Here is a 15,024-nt window from a genome sequence, read left to right as displayed (position 1 = left end):
TCCTCAAATCAGATTAAAAAAATAGAAAAAAACAAAACCCACCCACCCGACCGGTAGAAATCCCACCTTCGGGCTCCTCCCTTAACCACCCCCTTCCCTATCAGCCCCATTTCCTCTTTCCCCCTTTTTCTCATTCTTGCTCTCACTCTCTCTCTTCCAGGAGAAAAACTTATCTATTACGTGTATATGCACTGTTTATCTCTATTTTTCTCATTAAATAAGTAAAACTCAAAAAAAAAAAAAAAAAGGCCTTAAGGTATCCTTGGTATGGGCGGTATGGCCCAGAAGAGCCCAACAACAAAGAGCCCAATGACAAGTCATTGGCCATGCAATGAACTCCTAAACACTTCCAAATGCTGCCTCTGAGTTTGCCAACATAATTTTGTGCTTCTCAGTTGAGTTCTCCCCGCCGAGTCAAAATTCTTTCACTCAAGCTTTCCCACTTCTCTTCTACTTCCCCCTTTTTTCTCTTCAACGAGAGTGAACACAACCATCTCCTCCTCCCTCCAAATAACTCACCCATCTTCCCTTTCAATCTCCGCACCGCTTCTCTGAGACTCACTGCAAATTTGGGTCCAACCCAATTCTCTTCCCTCCACTCCCATGCACCTAAACATTCACCAATGCCTCCTCGCCTTCTGGTCCCTCCCTTACCTTTCTTCTACTTCCCACTTATCAAATTTTCAGCTTCCGTTTCCTTTAACAATGCTTCTGTTTGTCCTTCTGTGCAGGTAGGACATTTGGTCCCACTCGATGACAAGCTAGAGGAAGACACTTCAATCCCCAAACTACCCCTCCCCCAAGGTCCAAATTACATCGGCCGCAACACCAGCACTTCCCTCTCCGACAAAAGACTTAGCCGCAAGCACCTCACTCTCACTGCGAATGCTGATGCTTCCGCCAATTTGGTCGTGGTAATTACGTTATTAAACCCCGCAATGCACCCCCCCCCCCCCCCCCCCCCCCCATTTCTTAATCAGTTTACTAGTTTGTTAATATTATTACTTTTATGTGAATGAATGTAATGGTAGGAGGGGACCAATCCCATTGTTGTTAATTCCGGGAATAATAGGAAGAAACTGTTGTCTAAACAAAATGGGACGATACGCCATGGTGATGTTATAGAGCTGATTCCGGGGCATTTTCTTTTCAAGTATGAGACTTTTTCGGGTAACGAAAATGCCCGTTTTCATGATAACCATAAGAGGGGTTCAAATGGTGAAGAAAAGGTTGGTGAAGTTGAGGAATTGAGTCGAAAGCGATCGCGGCAAGTGGGGTCCGAAGATAAAGGTTCATTGACAAGTTTTAAGGTGTCACTCACTCTTTCGAATTTTAATAGTTTGGTGTAAATTTCAGTTGATGATTATAGAATATGTGATTTTAAGAGGCCAACAAAATGCCCATCTTTCTTGACTTTGAAGGCTGAGGTGGGAGGAAGCAGCTTGGGGGCTGAGAAGTATGGGAATTCGCAGTCAAAGAGAGACGGTGGTGGTGGTCGTGTGGAGGCCATACGGCATTTTCGTGTTCCTAATGATAAACTGCCACAGACTTTCCGGCTTTTAAATGTGCAAGGACTGCCCCAATGGGCGAATACCTCTTGTATTTCTATAGGGGATGTGATTCAGGTAATGGTTGTACCCTGTTATAAAGCACAGCTTGTCGGTTTAATATGATGTATGCTGGATGCTGCAATTTCTTTGTGATTTTATGAATATATTTTTTGGATGGAGAGTTTAATTACTAGATTTTTATTTTTTCCATTAAGGGAGATATTCTCGTTGCTGTCCTTTCCAATTACATGGTAGACATCGATTGGCTGATACCTGGTATGTTGTTCAGTTCACTTTCCTGTTGAAATATTGGCCATCTTCTTCATATATGCCAAACATGTAATATAATGTATTATATGTGTGAGAATGTACACGAACCTATCTCTACAGCTATACTTGCCTGTTTATAGATTTTTCTGATGTTTAATTGATTCATTTATCCATGGAATAGGCATAGTTTTCTAATGTCTTGCGAAAATTTAACCATTTGGGTTCTTCTTGTTATTCTTATGCTTTCATCACAATTTGTATGGCTATTATGTGCATATACTGAATCTGGTTGAAAGTATATAAGTGTATTATTGTTGTGCGAGGCATAAGCTATTCTGTGATTACATTTTGATTGCATCCTTTCCATTCTTCCCTGATTGATTCTGACTATTTTTCCCTTTTTTATCCTCGCTTAAGCATGTCCAAAAATTGCAAAAATCCCGCATGTGTTGGTTATTCATGGTGAGGGTTATGGTACACTGGATCATATGAAGGTTTGCCTTAGCTCTATTGTGCTAATCTCTGTCTTTGTTATGCTTAAACCTTTTTCTGGGTACATGGACCTTAATCTGTTACTTCTAATTTTAGAGAAAGAAGCCTGCGAATTGGATTCTACACAAACCACCATTGCCTATTTCATTTGGGACACACCATTCAAAGGCCATGCTTCTTGTGTATCCTCGAGGAGTGAGAATTATTGTACATACGGCAAACTTAATATATGTTGACTGGAACAACAAAAGCCAAGGCTTGTGGATGCAAGATTTTCCATGGAAAGATCAAAATAATCCAAGCAAAGGATGTGGATTTGAAAATGACTTAATCGACTATATCAGTGCACTGAAGGTATTACTAATGTAATATAACAATCTCTATGGATGATTGGTTGATTTTATTTATTTAGTTTATCTTTCTGGTTTTCTTGACCTATTGTTAACGTATTTCTCTTTCAAGATGTCTTGTCCGTAGTGTAAATGACAATTTGGGCTCACTTTTAAGCCTGTGCACAGAGAGCATGAAATTGATGTTATTGCTTAAAGATATATTGTCCTAGATTTTTAGTGATGCTAAGTCAAATTCAACATAATAATCTTTATTTTGTTGGTTGAATGTCAACAGTGGCCTGAGTTTTCTGTTAATTTGCCTACCCTGGGAAGCTTCAATATCAATCCGTCATTTTTCAGGAAGTTTGATTACAGCAATGCAGCAGTGTGTTTCCTATTCCTTAAACTTTTTAGATTTTTTGATTCGTTTGGGAGAGTATAATCACTAGCATGCCATAATTTTGGGACATATAACATGATATGTAAACTTTGTTTGAGGTTAATTGCATCTGCCGACTGTGTTGTAATTTTCAGGTGAGGTTAATTGCATCTGTCCCTGGATATCATACGGGTACCAACATGAAAAAGTGGGGCCATATGAAGCTACGAACTGTTCTCCAGGAGTGTACTTTTAATAAAGAGTTCCGGAAATCTCCTCTTGCTTATCAGGTACGGTTACACAACTTCTTGACCCATATAATGTACCTGCGGTAATTGATGGTTGATGTCAATGCTGAGTGCTTCTTTTGATTAGGTGCAGTCGTTGGTGATGTGTTATTGTTATCACTAATATTTATTTCATTTGGTTTCTCTCCGTTTTTGGGGATTCTTGACCTAGCATTTCCATTTGATTTTCCTCTACTGATCTCTTTACTAGCAAGATATGTAGAATGGAATAGTGACTATATGAGGTAAATTTGATGCTGTCGAGTGCTTTGCTTTGTGGAATGTAATCATTAGAAAAAAAAGAAATAGTAGCGAAGTGGAGGAGAATTTTATTTATTTTGTATCTTGCCTGGTTACAGTTTTCCTCTCTAGGTTCTTTGGATGAGAAGTGGATGGCTGAGTTTGCATATTCATTGTCGTCTGGTTTGTCGGATGATAAAACACCTCTCGGTCCCGGGGAGCCACTCATAATATTTCCTACAGTAGAAGATGTCAGATGCTCTTTAGAGGTACTATCAAGTAGGTCGTTTTTGTGAACCTTTCTAATAGACCTTGCTTTACAATTGCATGGTTACCTCCCAGAAAGCCTCAAAGTTTTGAACATCAGCAAGAAAATCAAAACCTTATTGGGATAAATCTTGATGAACCTCATGTAGTTGGGTCTTTGTAAATTACTTGAAAACAGTTCGATTGTTGGATATATTTTAACAAAATTCTATAAAATGGTAATTGAGCATTAGTACTGATAAGTTATTTTTATGAGATAGAACATCCATATGTCTATCTCATAAAATATGCACACGGTATTTTCTGGAAATTCTGTGACATCGTCACTCTAAGTTAGATTCTATGTTCTGCTTCTTGCTTTCATATGTGCAACTAATCAGTGAATGCTGCCTTGCTTTTATTGGCTTACACTCTTTGCCAGGGTTACGCTGCTGGAAATGCTATTCCAAGTCCACTAAAGAATGTGGAGAAAGACTTCTTGAAACAGTACTGGGCAAGATGGATGGCAAGCCATACTGGCCGCTGGTCTCTCTCTCCTTCCTAGTGAAATCTTTTTTTATTTTATTTTTTCATTTCTTCATTAACCCTTAAATTGTTGTTAACAGTTATTCCTTTTCATTTCAGTCGTGCAATGCCACATATAAAGACATACACTCGTTATAATGGTCAGCAACTTGCGTAAGAGTTCATTTCGGACCTATTGATTGTTTTTTTTCAGGTTTATGTTTTAGAATGTTTAGTAGCACACCGTGCAAAGTCACAGTAATTTTGAGCAGTGACTAAATTTCTACATTTTCCCAGCAGTTGGTTTTTGCTAACTTCAGCAAATCTTAGCAAGGCTGCCTGGGGAGCTCTCCAAAAGAATAATTCTCAATTGATGATCCGTTCTTATGAGGTAGGTATTTCAGAATCATATCATCTAGAAGATCAGACTTGATATGAGTAACTGCAGGCTCCACAAGAATCTCATGATACTAGAAAATGAAAGAATCAATTTTTCCTTTGATACTTGTTCAATTAGTGTGCCCAGTTTTAAAATTCTCAATTGCTCATAATACTAGCAAATGAAAGAATCAATTTTTCCTTTGATACTTGTTCAATTAGTGTGCCCAGTTTTAAAATTCTCAATTGATGATCCATTCTTGTGAGGTTTACTTGAGATAGGCATCTAAGTTTTAAAAAATAATAATAAATTTATCCAGGTTACTGCAGGTCTTAATCATATGAGAACCTAGAGGATATATTTCATTTCAATTTCTCTTTATGTATTTGGCTCGTTTTATACAATTTAATTGAATATTAACTATTCTTTGCTCCTACCAAAGCTTAGGTGCTATATGTTTATTCATCTTGTGTGGATTATTATTCATTACAGCTGGGAGTGCTGTTTCTACCATCTAAAACATGCAGTTTTGGATTCTCTTGTACCAGTAATGGGGGTTCATCCAAGGTAACAGCTACATCCTGGCCGTTTTACACACACTACATAAATAATTAATTAGTAATTTTTAGTATTACACTTGGGATGTTAAAAAAAGGAAGAAAAGGGAGCAAAAATATGTAGAAAGAGATTAATTCAATTGAATTTCAGGATAAATGTGGACCGTCGGAAAATTCTGAAGCAGGGAGAACTAAACTAGTGACTCTGGACTGGCAAGGAAACAGGAATACAGATTCATCATCTGAAGTGATCAAATTGCCTGTGCCTTATGAACTCCCTCCTCAACCATACACCACTGAAGGTCACTTGCCTTTTTTACATTTAGTACTATTCCATTCCCATCCTTCATTCCTCTTATTTCTTTTTATCTCCTTAGCAGATGTGCCTTGGTCTTGGGACCGGCGATATAACAAGAAAGATGTTTATGGTCAAGCTTGGCCACGGCAGGTTCAGCTGTATGCTCTTCAAGATTCCTGAGTTCTTGTTTATATTTAACTACTGTGTATTTCTCTTCTTTCTTCAGCTCATTCTGTTTAACTGGGACCATAGTGAGCATTTGTTCTGTGAGTTCAAGCCATGGCCAACCTCTAGTGTAGGAATCTCTCATCATTTATAATAGAAGCTTTGGTTTCAGTGTTTTTTTTTTTAATCATTCCAACATGTTCTCAAGCTTCCTAATACCTCTACATACCTTCTGTTGAACTAAATTGAGTTATTACATATAGTTTATACCAAATTTATTTAGAAACTTTAATTGGACGGGTGTTAACTTTTGCTATGACCGTACAACAAGGAAATTGAGCAGTGAGCACAGTTTAAACATATAGCACAGAGGATTGCCTGTCGTTTTGATGGAACATAACTGGAAAAGTGTGACAGTAGCATAAGGAAGGTGGTGTTACGAATCCATTCTGATTATATTATCTGTACAATCATTTATATCTAAACCTTAAAACCACACATGGTATTACGAATCCATTTCATGTGATTATATTATTTGTATAATCATTTATATCTAAATCTTAAAACCCTTAAAAGTTGTACACGTTATAATCTGAATGGATTTGTAACACAAAATATTTTCTCACAGATACGAACTTCAAAGGAAATCTATGTGTATCAAATTAGGTGCGTATTTTTGTATTTTTTTTTTTCTTTAGTTGGATTCTAATTTGCCACAAGACCATCTTTAATTTGTTAACAATTATTCATTGTTTAAAAGAAATGAATATGGAAATAATTTGAAATTTTGAAGTAGATATAAAATTTTGAATTATACCAATTTAACCGATAGGCTTGTATGACCTGGTCGGCAAGAAAGACAATTAGAGAGGATGTTAAATGCAAAATCCTGTAACAGCATTGAAACATTAAAACCTGAAAATCCGTCACTGAGATTACAAATGGATAACGTTTCATAAAATTAAAATCCAGAATTTGAACCCCTTTACAGCTAGCAATGCCATTCCCACAAATATCATATATACATACATACACAAAAACAACAACACTCTTTGTGATCACATTCCCAATTCCACAGCCTCCATGGATGTGATTTTTGAGCCCCAAAGAGAAAAACCCTTCTCCGTTGAATTGGGTTACTTCGACACAGTCCTAGAGATCAAAGAGAAGGTCCAAAAATACCAAGGAATACCCATTGCCCAACAAACCCTAGTTTTCAATGGCAAAGTCCTTGAAGATGAACGTGACATTGCCTACTGCGAAATCCTCCACAACTCCCACATCCAACTCATCATCGCCTCGGAATCCGATAAACCCAACAACAATGTCGACAATGTGAAGGTGGAGGACTCGTCCCCGGCGCTGTCGAAGAAAATCCAGGTCAATGTAAAGACATCGAAAATGCATGTCCCTATAGAAATGGACGTGAACGACACTATCACCGAGTTGAAAGAAAAGATTCAAGGGATGGAGGGGGTCCCGGCTAGCCGTTTGGTGCTGCATTTGACCGGTGGCAACGAATTGCAAGACCACCGGTCATTGCGTGATTTTGAGCTTTGGGATAATGCAGAGATCGAGGTGAGTTTGAGGCCATCGCCGACGGCGGTAGCCACAGTGGTGGCGGCAGGGTCCAAGAATAAGTTGAAGCTGATGGTGTTGCCCAAGTCCGGAACCAAGAAGATTCCGGTGGAAGTGAACCCATTGGATAAAGTAGGGGAACTAAGGAAGGAGCTGCACAAGTTGCACCAAAGGCTACACTTTCAGCTGCCACAAGAGAGTTATTTTTTCATTTATAAACAACAAGTGATGGACGACAACAGGTCGTTTCGGTGGCATGAAGTTGGCCAGGGTGATACTATAGAGATTTTTAATGGGAGCGTTACCGGTGGATCATAGGCTCATAGCTAGCTAGAACAAAGGTTTAATTTCTCTTTGAATAATTTATGTACTTGCAATTTGAATAAAGTAGCATAATGTTTTCCTTTTATGATGGGGAATTAGTGCCATGATTATATGTTAAAAACTAAAGTATGAGTTTCATAAACCCTTGCATAGTTGAATTGTAACATTTAATCACTTTTTCTTTTTTTTTTTGCCACAAAAACCAATTAATAGAACCAAAGAAAACGTAGAACATATATAAAATTACTCTACCATTTCATAGTATTAGGATAAATATATGTGAGCGGTTAGATGGACGGGCTCACTTTTTTCTATAGTAGGAAGTTAGGAACTAAGATATAATTTTGTGGTCCATTAGATTTGTCCCAATTGTAGCCGGTCTCTTGGTTTTGATTGGTAATAATGGTGGTGTACTGGTAAAAGCATTGAACGCCGGCCTAAAGCCTCTTGTTGACGTTCTTGAATATCATGTGCCTCAATTTGATTGACACTTTATAAGAGTTTTTCGAGAGCCTACATGGCTTAATGACACAATAATAATACAGAGAAGTTCTATATGTACCTCTACCATTTGCTCACTATACCCTCAAGAATTATTTTTGTCAAAATTCAAAAACTTGAATATATAAAATTAAAATAATCGAACAAAAACAAAAAAAACCCATCAAATACTCAACCCGATCTACAAGAATCTCACCCCCTTCCTATCTTTCTTGTAGCCCCTCTCTCGTACCGCCGACGACCCTCTTCACCGATAACAATCCTTTTCTCTCTCTCAAAAGAGTTGTCGGAATAACATAAGCGACTTTACCGACTCCCAAATCGGCCAAACACATAAGGAAAAGAGAGAGAAATAGAGAAGAGGATAAATATGAAAAGATATAAAAGGGAGAGTGGCTATCGGCCAGCATGGGGGGTGTCACCGGCCACCGGGTTGTTAAAAAACATGGGGAAATATTATGGTAGGGGTGAGTGGGTGACAATTCATGTTAGTAAATCGTGTTAGTAATCATACTGAATGACTCAATACTATCTCAACTTGCTTATAACCAAGACGCGTTTGAGTTGACACATATTTTGTTAACTAAAAACTTGAAATAAAATTTTTTCTTAATTTTTTTTAAACCAATGCTTACTTAAAAAGCCTTCTTAATCATCATACTAATATAATCATTAAAAATAACTCGATAATTATACAATACTTATTAAATAAATAATAATAATAATAATTAATTTATATATATATATAACTAATTAATGTTAAACATGTTTGTTGTGTCAAAATTGTCAAAATCACATTGTTTATAATTTGTTGGGAAATCCAGCATTTTCATAGCCACCAATCTTCTTATCTATTATTCTCATTCCGAAATGTATTTTCATGATTAAAACCGTTTATTTTTTTATCATTCTTTGAAGATCATTTATGTAAGCAATTAACTAAATTAGAAATTTTTTAGTCATGTAATTGTTATCAAATAAACAAACGGTGAATCAAACTGTTATAAAAATCGTCTGTTTATCTAATTACAGTTACATAACCAAACAATGTCCGATTTGATTAATTTCTTGTAGAGATAATCTTCATAAAATGATAAAAAAAAATAAATAGTTTCAATCATGAATTTACATTACAAAATGAGAATAATAAAAAAAAAATAAGTGGAAAAGGTAAATTAGAGAAAGTAAATAACATTTCTCTAATTTGTTTATTATTTACATTTAATATGTCATATCATATTTATATTTAGAATAATGCTATACTTACCACATTTTTGTACTACATTTTTATACCATCTCACGTGTCATTACTTTATTCGACAGAGTTTTTCTTTTTCTTTTTAGGTTTTTTATTTTATTTTTTAGTATCCAATGTATGAATGCCATGTAAGTTGCCACATAAGATGGTATGAAATTATGGTATAAAAATGTGGTATATCTATCACTACTGTTATATTTATGTCAAATAATAATTAAGCACCTTTTTTTTTTAGTATCAATCACATAAACTTTGATAACTTTAATGTCTCAAGTCATGTTATTGAATTATGTTAAAAATTGTCATTCTTAATCCTAAAGCTCTATATAGATGAAGAGAAAAATTTATTTATAATAAAATAGAGACTAACTCGACATCTTAAAAGATAAATTTAAAATTAAAAAAATTATTATATAATAAAGAATAAAATTATATTTGCAATCATACTATTAGATTAGAAATACCAAATCAACCCTATCATGTTACAGGCTTACAGCAAAGCTTCTCTCATACATGAATAGAAAAAGCAAATGGGTGAGTAGACATTAATAACAACTCGTAGCGAAAAACGAGACCTAGCTATCCTGGGGAGTGGGGGGAACATAAGTCCACTTGCAATTTATAAAAGCTGTATGGCCAGGGGTCTCTGCTCCTCAAAATGAATATATTTCAACATTGTTTAGTCTTAGACTCTTAACACTCATAATTTCAACATTGCCCACTTTCATCGATTAAGTACCCACTTGACATATAGTACAAGTTGTCTGACCTGCCTCGGGCAGATTGTTTAGCATAATTTAATTAGCACTTATAAAATATATTAGAATATCATACACAAACAATCATTGTGCTTAGTTGTACTGCTTACTGATGAAACTTTTAATAGGGTGAGAAAAAAACGATTACTTGTACCAATAAAAAACAAGTTACAATAGGATGAGAAGAAACAGAATTACTTATACTAACAAAAAAACAATTTGAGGGATGAAACTATAAAAAGAATATTAAATAAATAACTTACTGGAAAGTATTGAATCAAAATTTGAATTCTTTTGGGTAGATCACAAATTTTAAATTTTAAAATTTTAATTGTTAAGTGTAAATTAAATAAGAATTACAAGATGAAGCTAACAAGTAAAATCGTGTCCTATACAAACACATATTTGAACTTTGAATTATGATGGGTTAACTTTTCATATTAATTTTGTAAATCCTCATATTATTTTCACAATATTCATATCATAAACAAATTCCCATTACTTATTACAGATTAATTTATGAATTTGAGCTTGTGAATGTATCACCTTTTATTTTCATAAATAATACTTATGAAAATGTGTTATTTTTTACTTAAGTATGAAACACCCATGAAGGGAAAATTGGAAATCCTAATTTCTCTTGGATTTGTTATTCACATCAATGTAATAATTATAAACCCCCTAGTTAGAGATAAAATCTCTCATAACCTCCACCCAAAATCTAACTCTCTTATAACCCCCAATCTTACACTTAATATTTTCCTAAACCCCCTAGTCAACTAATACCCAGTCAACTTTGACTCCCCATATTTTAATTTTCCAGTTTTACCCCTTTTGTTTTATTTTCATTTTCAGCCAACTAATACTCTCTCTCTCTCTCTCTCTCTCTCTCCTATCTGTTGCCTCTCCCCTCTGCGTCTCTCTCCCCGCTGCTGTGGCCGGCGCGTGCGCCGCCGTCTGGCGACGGTTGCCGGCAAGACCGGTCCCATCACACTCGCCTCTCCGTCCTCTTCCTCCCTATGCCCTCCACGTGCCGTGAAACTAAACGTCGACGCCAGATCGGGTCTAAGCAGATCTGAGCTCTCTCGCCGGCGATCCGTCAATTCCGGCGGCGACGAGGTGTCGGACCGGTTGGGTTCTTCTCGCCTCTTCCTCTTCTATCTATTCATGGCCTTTTCTTTCCCATAAAATCCACAGAAAACCAAATGCAGCCCGAAGTCCGATCGTCATCTCCGGCGGTGACTTCGCGATTCCGGCGACGTCGCAGCTGCTCTCCACTTCCAGAAGCTTCCTCTCGACGTGGTGAGTGTGATGGTGGTCTCCGATTCTCCAACTGACCACCGTGGACGGCGAATCGACTCCGAGAAGGTCCGAGACTTACCGCCGCCATTGCCGGCGATTCCGACGGCGGATTGAAGTGGTTCCGGTCCCATTCTTCTCCCCTCGACATTCTCTCTCTACTGGTATACAAATTTGTGTTCAATTGCCTCGAATTTCAAAAGCCCTAATTTGAAAACCCCAACCTCCGCTGCTGCCACTCTCGGAATTCGGCGGCTCCGACCACCCATGGTTAAGATTTTGGTATGAAAATGCTCATCTCTCTGAGTTCTTTATGTTTGTTAAATCAATTCTTTGATTTAGATAATGAGATTGAAATTCTTGTGAATCTGATTTATAAGTATATTTGTGAACTGATTTGTAAGTATGTTTGTAAACTATTTGTGAAATGTTGTGAAATCTGATTGTGAAATTGATTCACAAACATTTTTGAAATGTACAGTTTGCGAAATTGATTTTGTGAATCAATTTGTGAAATTCTTGAAATTAAACAGTTTCAGTTCGTGAAACTGTTTCACGAACTGAAACTGTTTAATCAATAAATTAAGTAAATTTGTATATACTTATAAATCAATTTGTGAAATTCAGTTTCACCCCAAATTCAGTTCTAGCTTAATTATGTTAATCGGATAGAAATGTGAGTTTTTTAATTGATTTATAAGTATGTACAAATTTACTTAATTTATTGATTAAACAGTTTCACTTCGTGAAACAGTTTCAGTTCTTGAAACAGTTTCAGTTCTTGAAACAGTTTCAGTTCTTGAAACAGTTTCAGTTCGTGAAACATGAGTTTTAAATGAACTTTGAATGAAATTATGGTTCTGAAATATGATGAATCAAATTTGCAGATAGAAACAGATCGAGGCAGTGGCGACTGTCGTGTACTCGTCGCGCGTGAGGTGATCGGACGACGTTGTATTGTTGGCTACTCCTCTCATCTCAATGACTTGTTGTATTGTTGGTTTTTTTTTGATAAGGTTGCTGTGTTCTTTTTAGTGAAACGGAATTCAGTAAAGGTGTAACTGTTTTAGTGAAGTGTAATTGTTTTAGTAAAGGTGTAATTGTTTTTTAATTAAGGTGTAATTGCATTTTAGTCGAGGTGTAATTGTTTTATCACTTAATTCAGTTTCAGTAAGTGAATTCATAACTGAATTCTTCAATTTAGTGTAACTGAATTTCTGAAATTCAGTTTCAGTGTAATTGAATTCTTGAAATTCAGTTTCAGTGTAACTGAATTTTTGAAATTCAGTTTTAGCGTAATGAAATTCAATTTCAGTGTTTGATTTTAGTTTTAGTGAAATATTGAGTTTTAGCAAAAACTTCAATTCCAAAAAAAAAAAAAAACAGTTTCACCAAAATACAGTTACAGTGACGTCAGCATACGTCAGCGCGCGTCAGCATGCGTCAGCGCACGTCAGCATGCGTCAGCGCCCGTCAGCATGCGTCAGAAGGGTAATTTAAGATTATAAGTTTTAGGGGGTTTTGAAAGAGTTTATAGATGGGTGGGGGTTTAGACAAATTTTTTTAGTGAGTAGGGTGTTTAAAATTAGGCACTATTCACATCACTTGAACAAGTATTTATTATGGGTGTTTACTACCAAATTGCCCCCACTAAATTGAAATATTATTTTAAACATAATAGATTAGGATATTATTAGAAAACAAATTTGTATTCCTAACTTGCACAAAACAAATATGAGTGGTAATAATATATTGGTTCTCATTCTTTGCATTCCAAACATTAAAATGAGAATTGCCTATTCACCTTCTCATGGGATGAGTGAAATTTCTAAAAAACCTAATTCGTTTGAAAGACATGTCCTTAAAATTAGCATAAGTTGTGAAAATGAATGTGGATTAGAATAGATTGGACCTTCGATTCCTTTCTATATAAAAAAAAGGGGTTTTAAGTAAAGACAAAAATGAGAAAGAAAGATAAGCCCAAGTCCAACCGGCCCAAAAGTTAAGTTGCAAGACAAAAATTCTTCAAAGCGCTTGGTAGTTCTTGCTGAGTGCTCAGCGGTTGCAGATACAACTTGCATCTGCAACATAAAACATGCATCTATAACATAAAATATGTCATTGCATTTGCAACCTAAAAAGATGTATCTGTAACCTAAAATATGCAAATAAAGAATGCATCAGCATCTGCTAAGCTCTCTGCAAGAGTACGGAGCGCTTGGTTTGCTAAGCCCTTGTCATCTCATCGAGTACTTGATAGCTTGTTTATGGCATCCAGACCCGCACATGAAAATAGATTGGGCTTTAACTTAATTTTTCATTTAGCTGAATTTTCACTTAAAATATTGAGCCATTTACAGGCTAGTCCAATTTTCCCTTCTCTCTTAAACTAATACCTTAATAATTTTTAATTTTTAACTGAGGTCCAAAAATATTGTCCAAATGTTTTTAATTTAAAAAATGTCTAATATTATCCAAAAATTAATAATATTTAAATCTTAATATTATCTTAGTATTTCATAATACTATTTTAGTATTATAATATTAGCATATTATCATATTATCCTAAAATTAATTGTGGGATTTAAATTATATTAATCTAATAAAAATGCATCAGCCCAAAAAATAGAAAATAATCAAATAAGGAAAAAAATTCTTTATGGGTACATTTCAATTGTACCAATCGATCGATGGTTTGTCGGCGTTTATGTTATCGGTCAAAACGCCTCCATCAAGCTTATTCTATATCCTAGGAGGGGATGAGGTGAAAAGATGAAGATTTATCCTTAAAACTCGGGGAATGAAGCAATATAGCCGAGCAATTGGCGGCGGAAACCAAGCGTTCAGATCAGGTGCGTACCTAATTGAATATATATATATATATATACCAACTCAAGTATTAGTACAATTGAAAATGTACATATATATATAAACGTATGTATTGGTACAATTGAAATGTACTTATATATACTTTTTTTTTACTTGTTTGATTATTTTTCGATTTTGTGGATTAATGTATATTTTTTTTTATATTTGTATAATTTAAATGGATATTATCTTTTATTCTTTTAAATTATAAAACATAAAAACTAGATAATCTTGAATGTTTTAGTTAAAAAATGTTCTATCGAATATTATCTTTCATAATTTTTAAAATTAATTTATATTAATTATCTTAATTTTAAGAGATAATATGAGTTAAAATTTTTGAGAAGTCTATTTTTTGAACCTTAGCCTAAAAAATTAGATTTAAGTACAAATCTAAATTCCTATATGATTTTAGTCCGAATGACTCTTCAAAATTAGAGAGATTTTTTGATGTGACCGATTTACCACTACGTGGTGTAACTAATTTAACGTGTCATAATATAAATAAATGTTATTAATATTATATCATAAGAAGAGATAAACATACCATTTAATAATACTTTTATATATTAAATTAATTATACCACACAATGATATATCGGTTAAACGTTAAAAATTCTCTCAAAATTAGATATATTTCTAATTAACTGTAAAATATTTCAATACTTGTGAGTTATTAATAAAAGAAATCTGAAAGGCATAAAGCCAAAAAATCAAT

At 35.0% G+C, this 15,024-nt stretch overlaps 2 protein-coding genes across 3 annotated transcripts; both read left to right on the top strand.

Moving 5' to 3' along the window:
* The first annotated feature begins 382 nt into the window (after positions 1 to 382).
* On the top strand, positions 383 to 5,891 carry TDP1 (tyrosyl-DNA phosphodiesterase-like protein). Of its 2 annotated transcripts, none has more exons than XM_086227997.1 (16): positions 383 to 641; positions 732 to 914; positions 1,032 to 1,310; positions 1,422 to 1,625; positions 1,766 to 1,826; positions 2,238 to 2,314; positions 2,409 to 2,666; positions 2,940 to 3,029; positions 3,179 to 3,313; positions 3,670 to 3,819; positions 4,239 to 4,342; positions 4,442 to 4,495; positions 4,622 to 4,712; positions 5,193 to 5,267; positions 5,409 to 5,559; positions 5,638 to 5,891. In XM_086227997.1, the coding sequence occupies exons 1-16, from the start codon at positions 624 to 626 to the stop codon at positions 5,733 to 5,735; spliced, it is 2,028 nt and encodes a 675-aa protein (XP_086084123.1). In that variant the 5' UTR covers positions 383 to 623; the 3' UTR covers positions 5,736 to 5,891. The 2 variants fall into 2 exon arrangements, with proteins under 2 accessions (XP_086084123.1, XP_086084117.1); XM_086227991.1 differs by having other exon boundaries at positions 4,619 to 4,712.
* Positions 5,892 to 6,803: 912 nt separating this feature from the next.
* Positions 6,804 to 7,616, top strand: LOC147298602 (polyubiquitin-like). Its single transcript, XM_086244730.1, has one exon. The coding sequence runs from the start codon at positions 6,804 to 6,806 to the stop codon at positions 7,614 to 7,616; it is 813 nt and encodes a 270-aa protein (XP_086100856.1).
* The last annotated feature ends 7,408 nt before the right edge of the window (positions 7,617 to 15,024 follow it).

This window comes from Dryas octopetala, chromosome 1 (genome assembly GCF_963921425.1).
Source record: "Dryas octopetala chromosome 1, drDryOcto1.1, whole genome shotgun sequence".
NCBI lineage: Eukaryota > Viridiplantae > Streptophyta > Magnoliopsida > Rosales > Rosaceae > Dryas > Dryas octopetala.
This window is presented reverse-complemented; position numbering and strand designations above follow the sequence as displayed.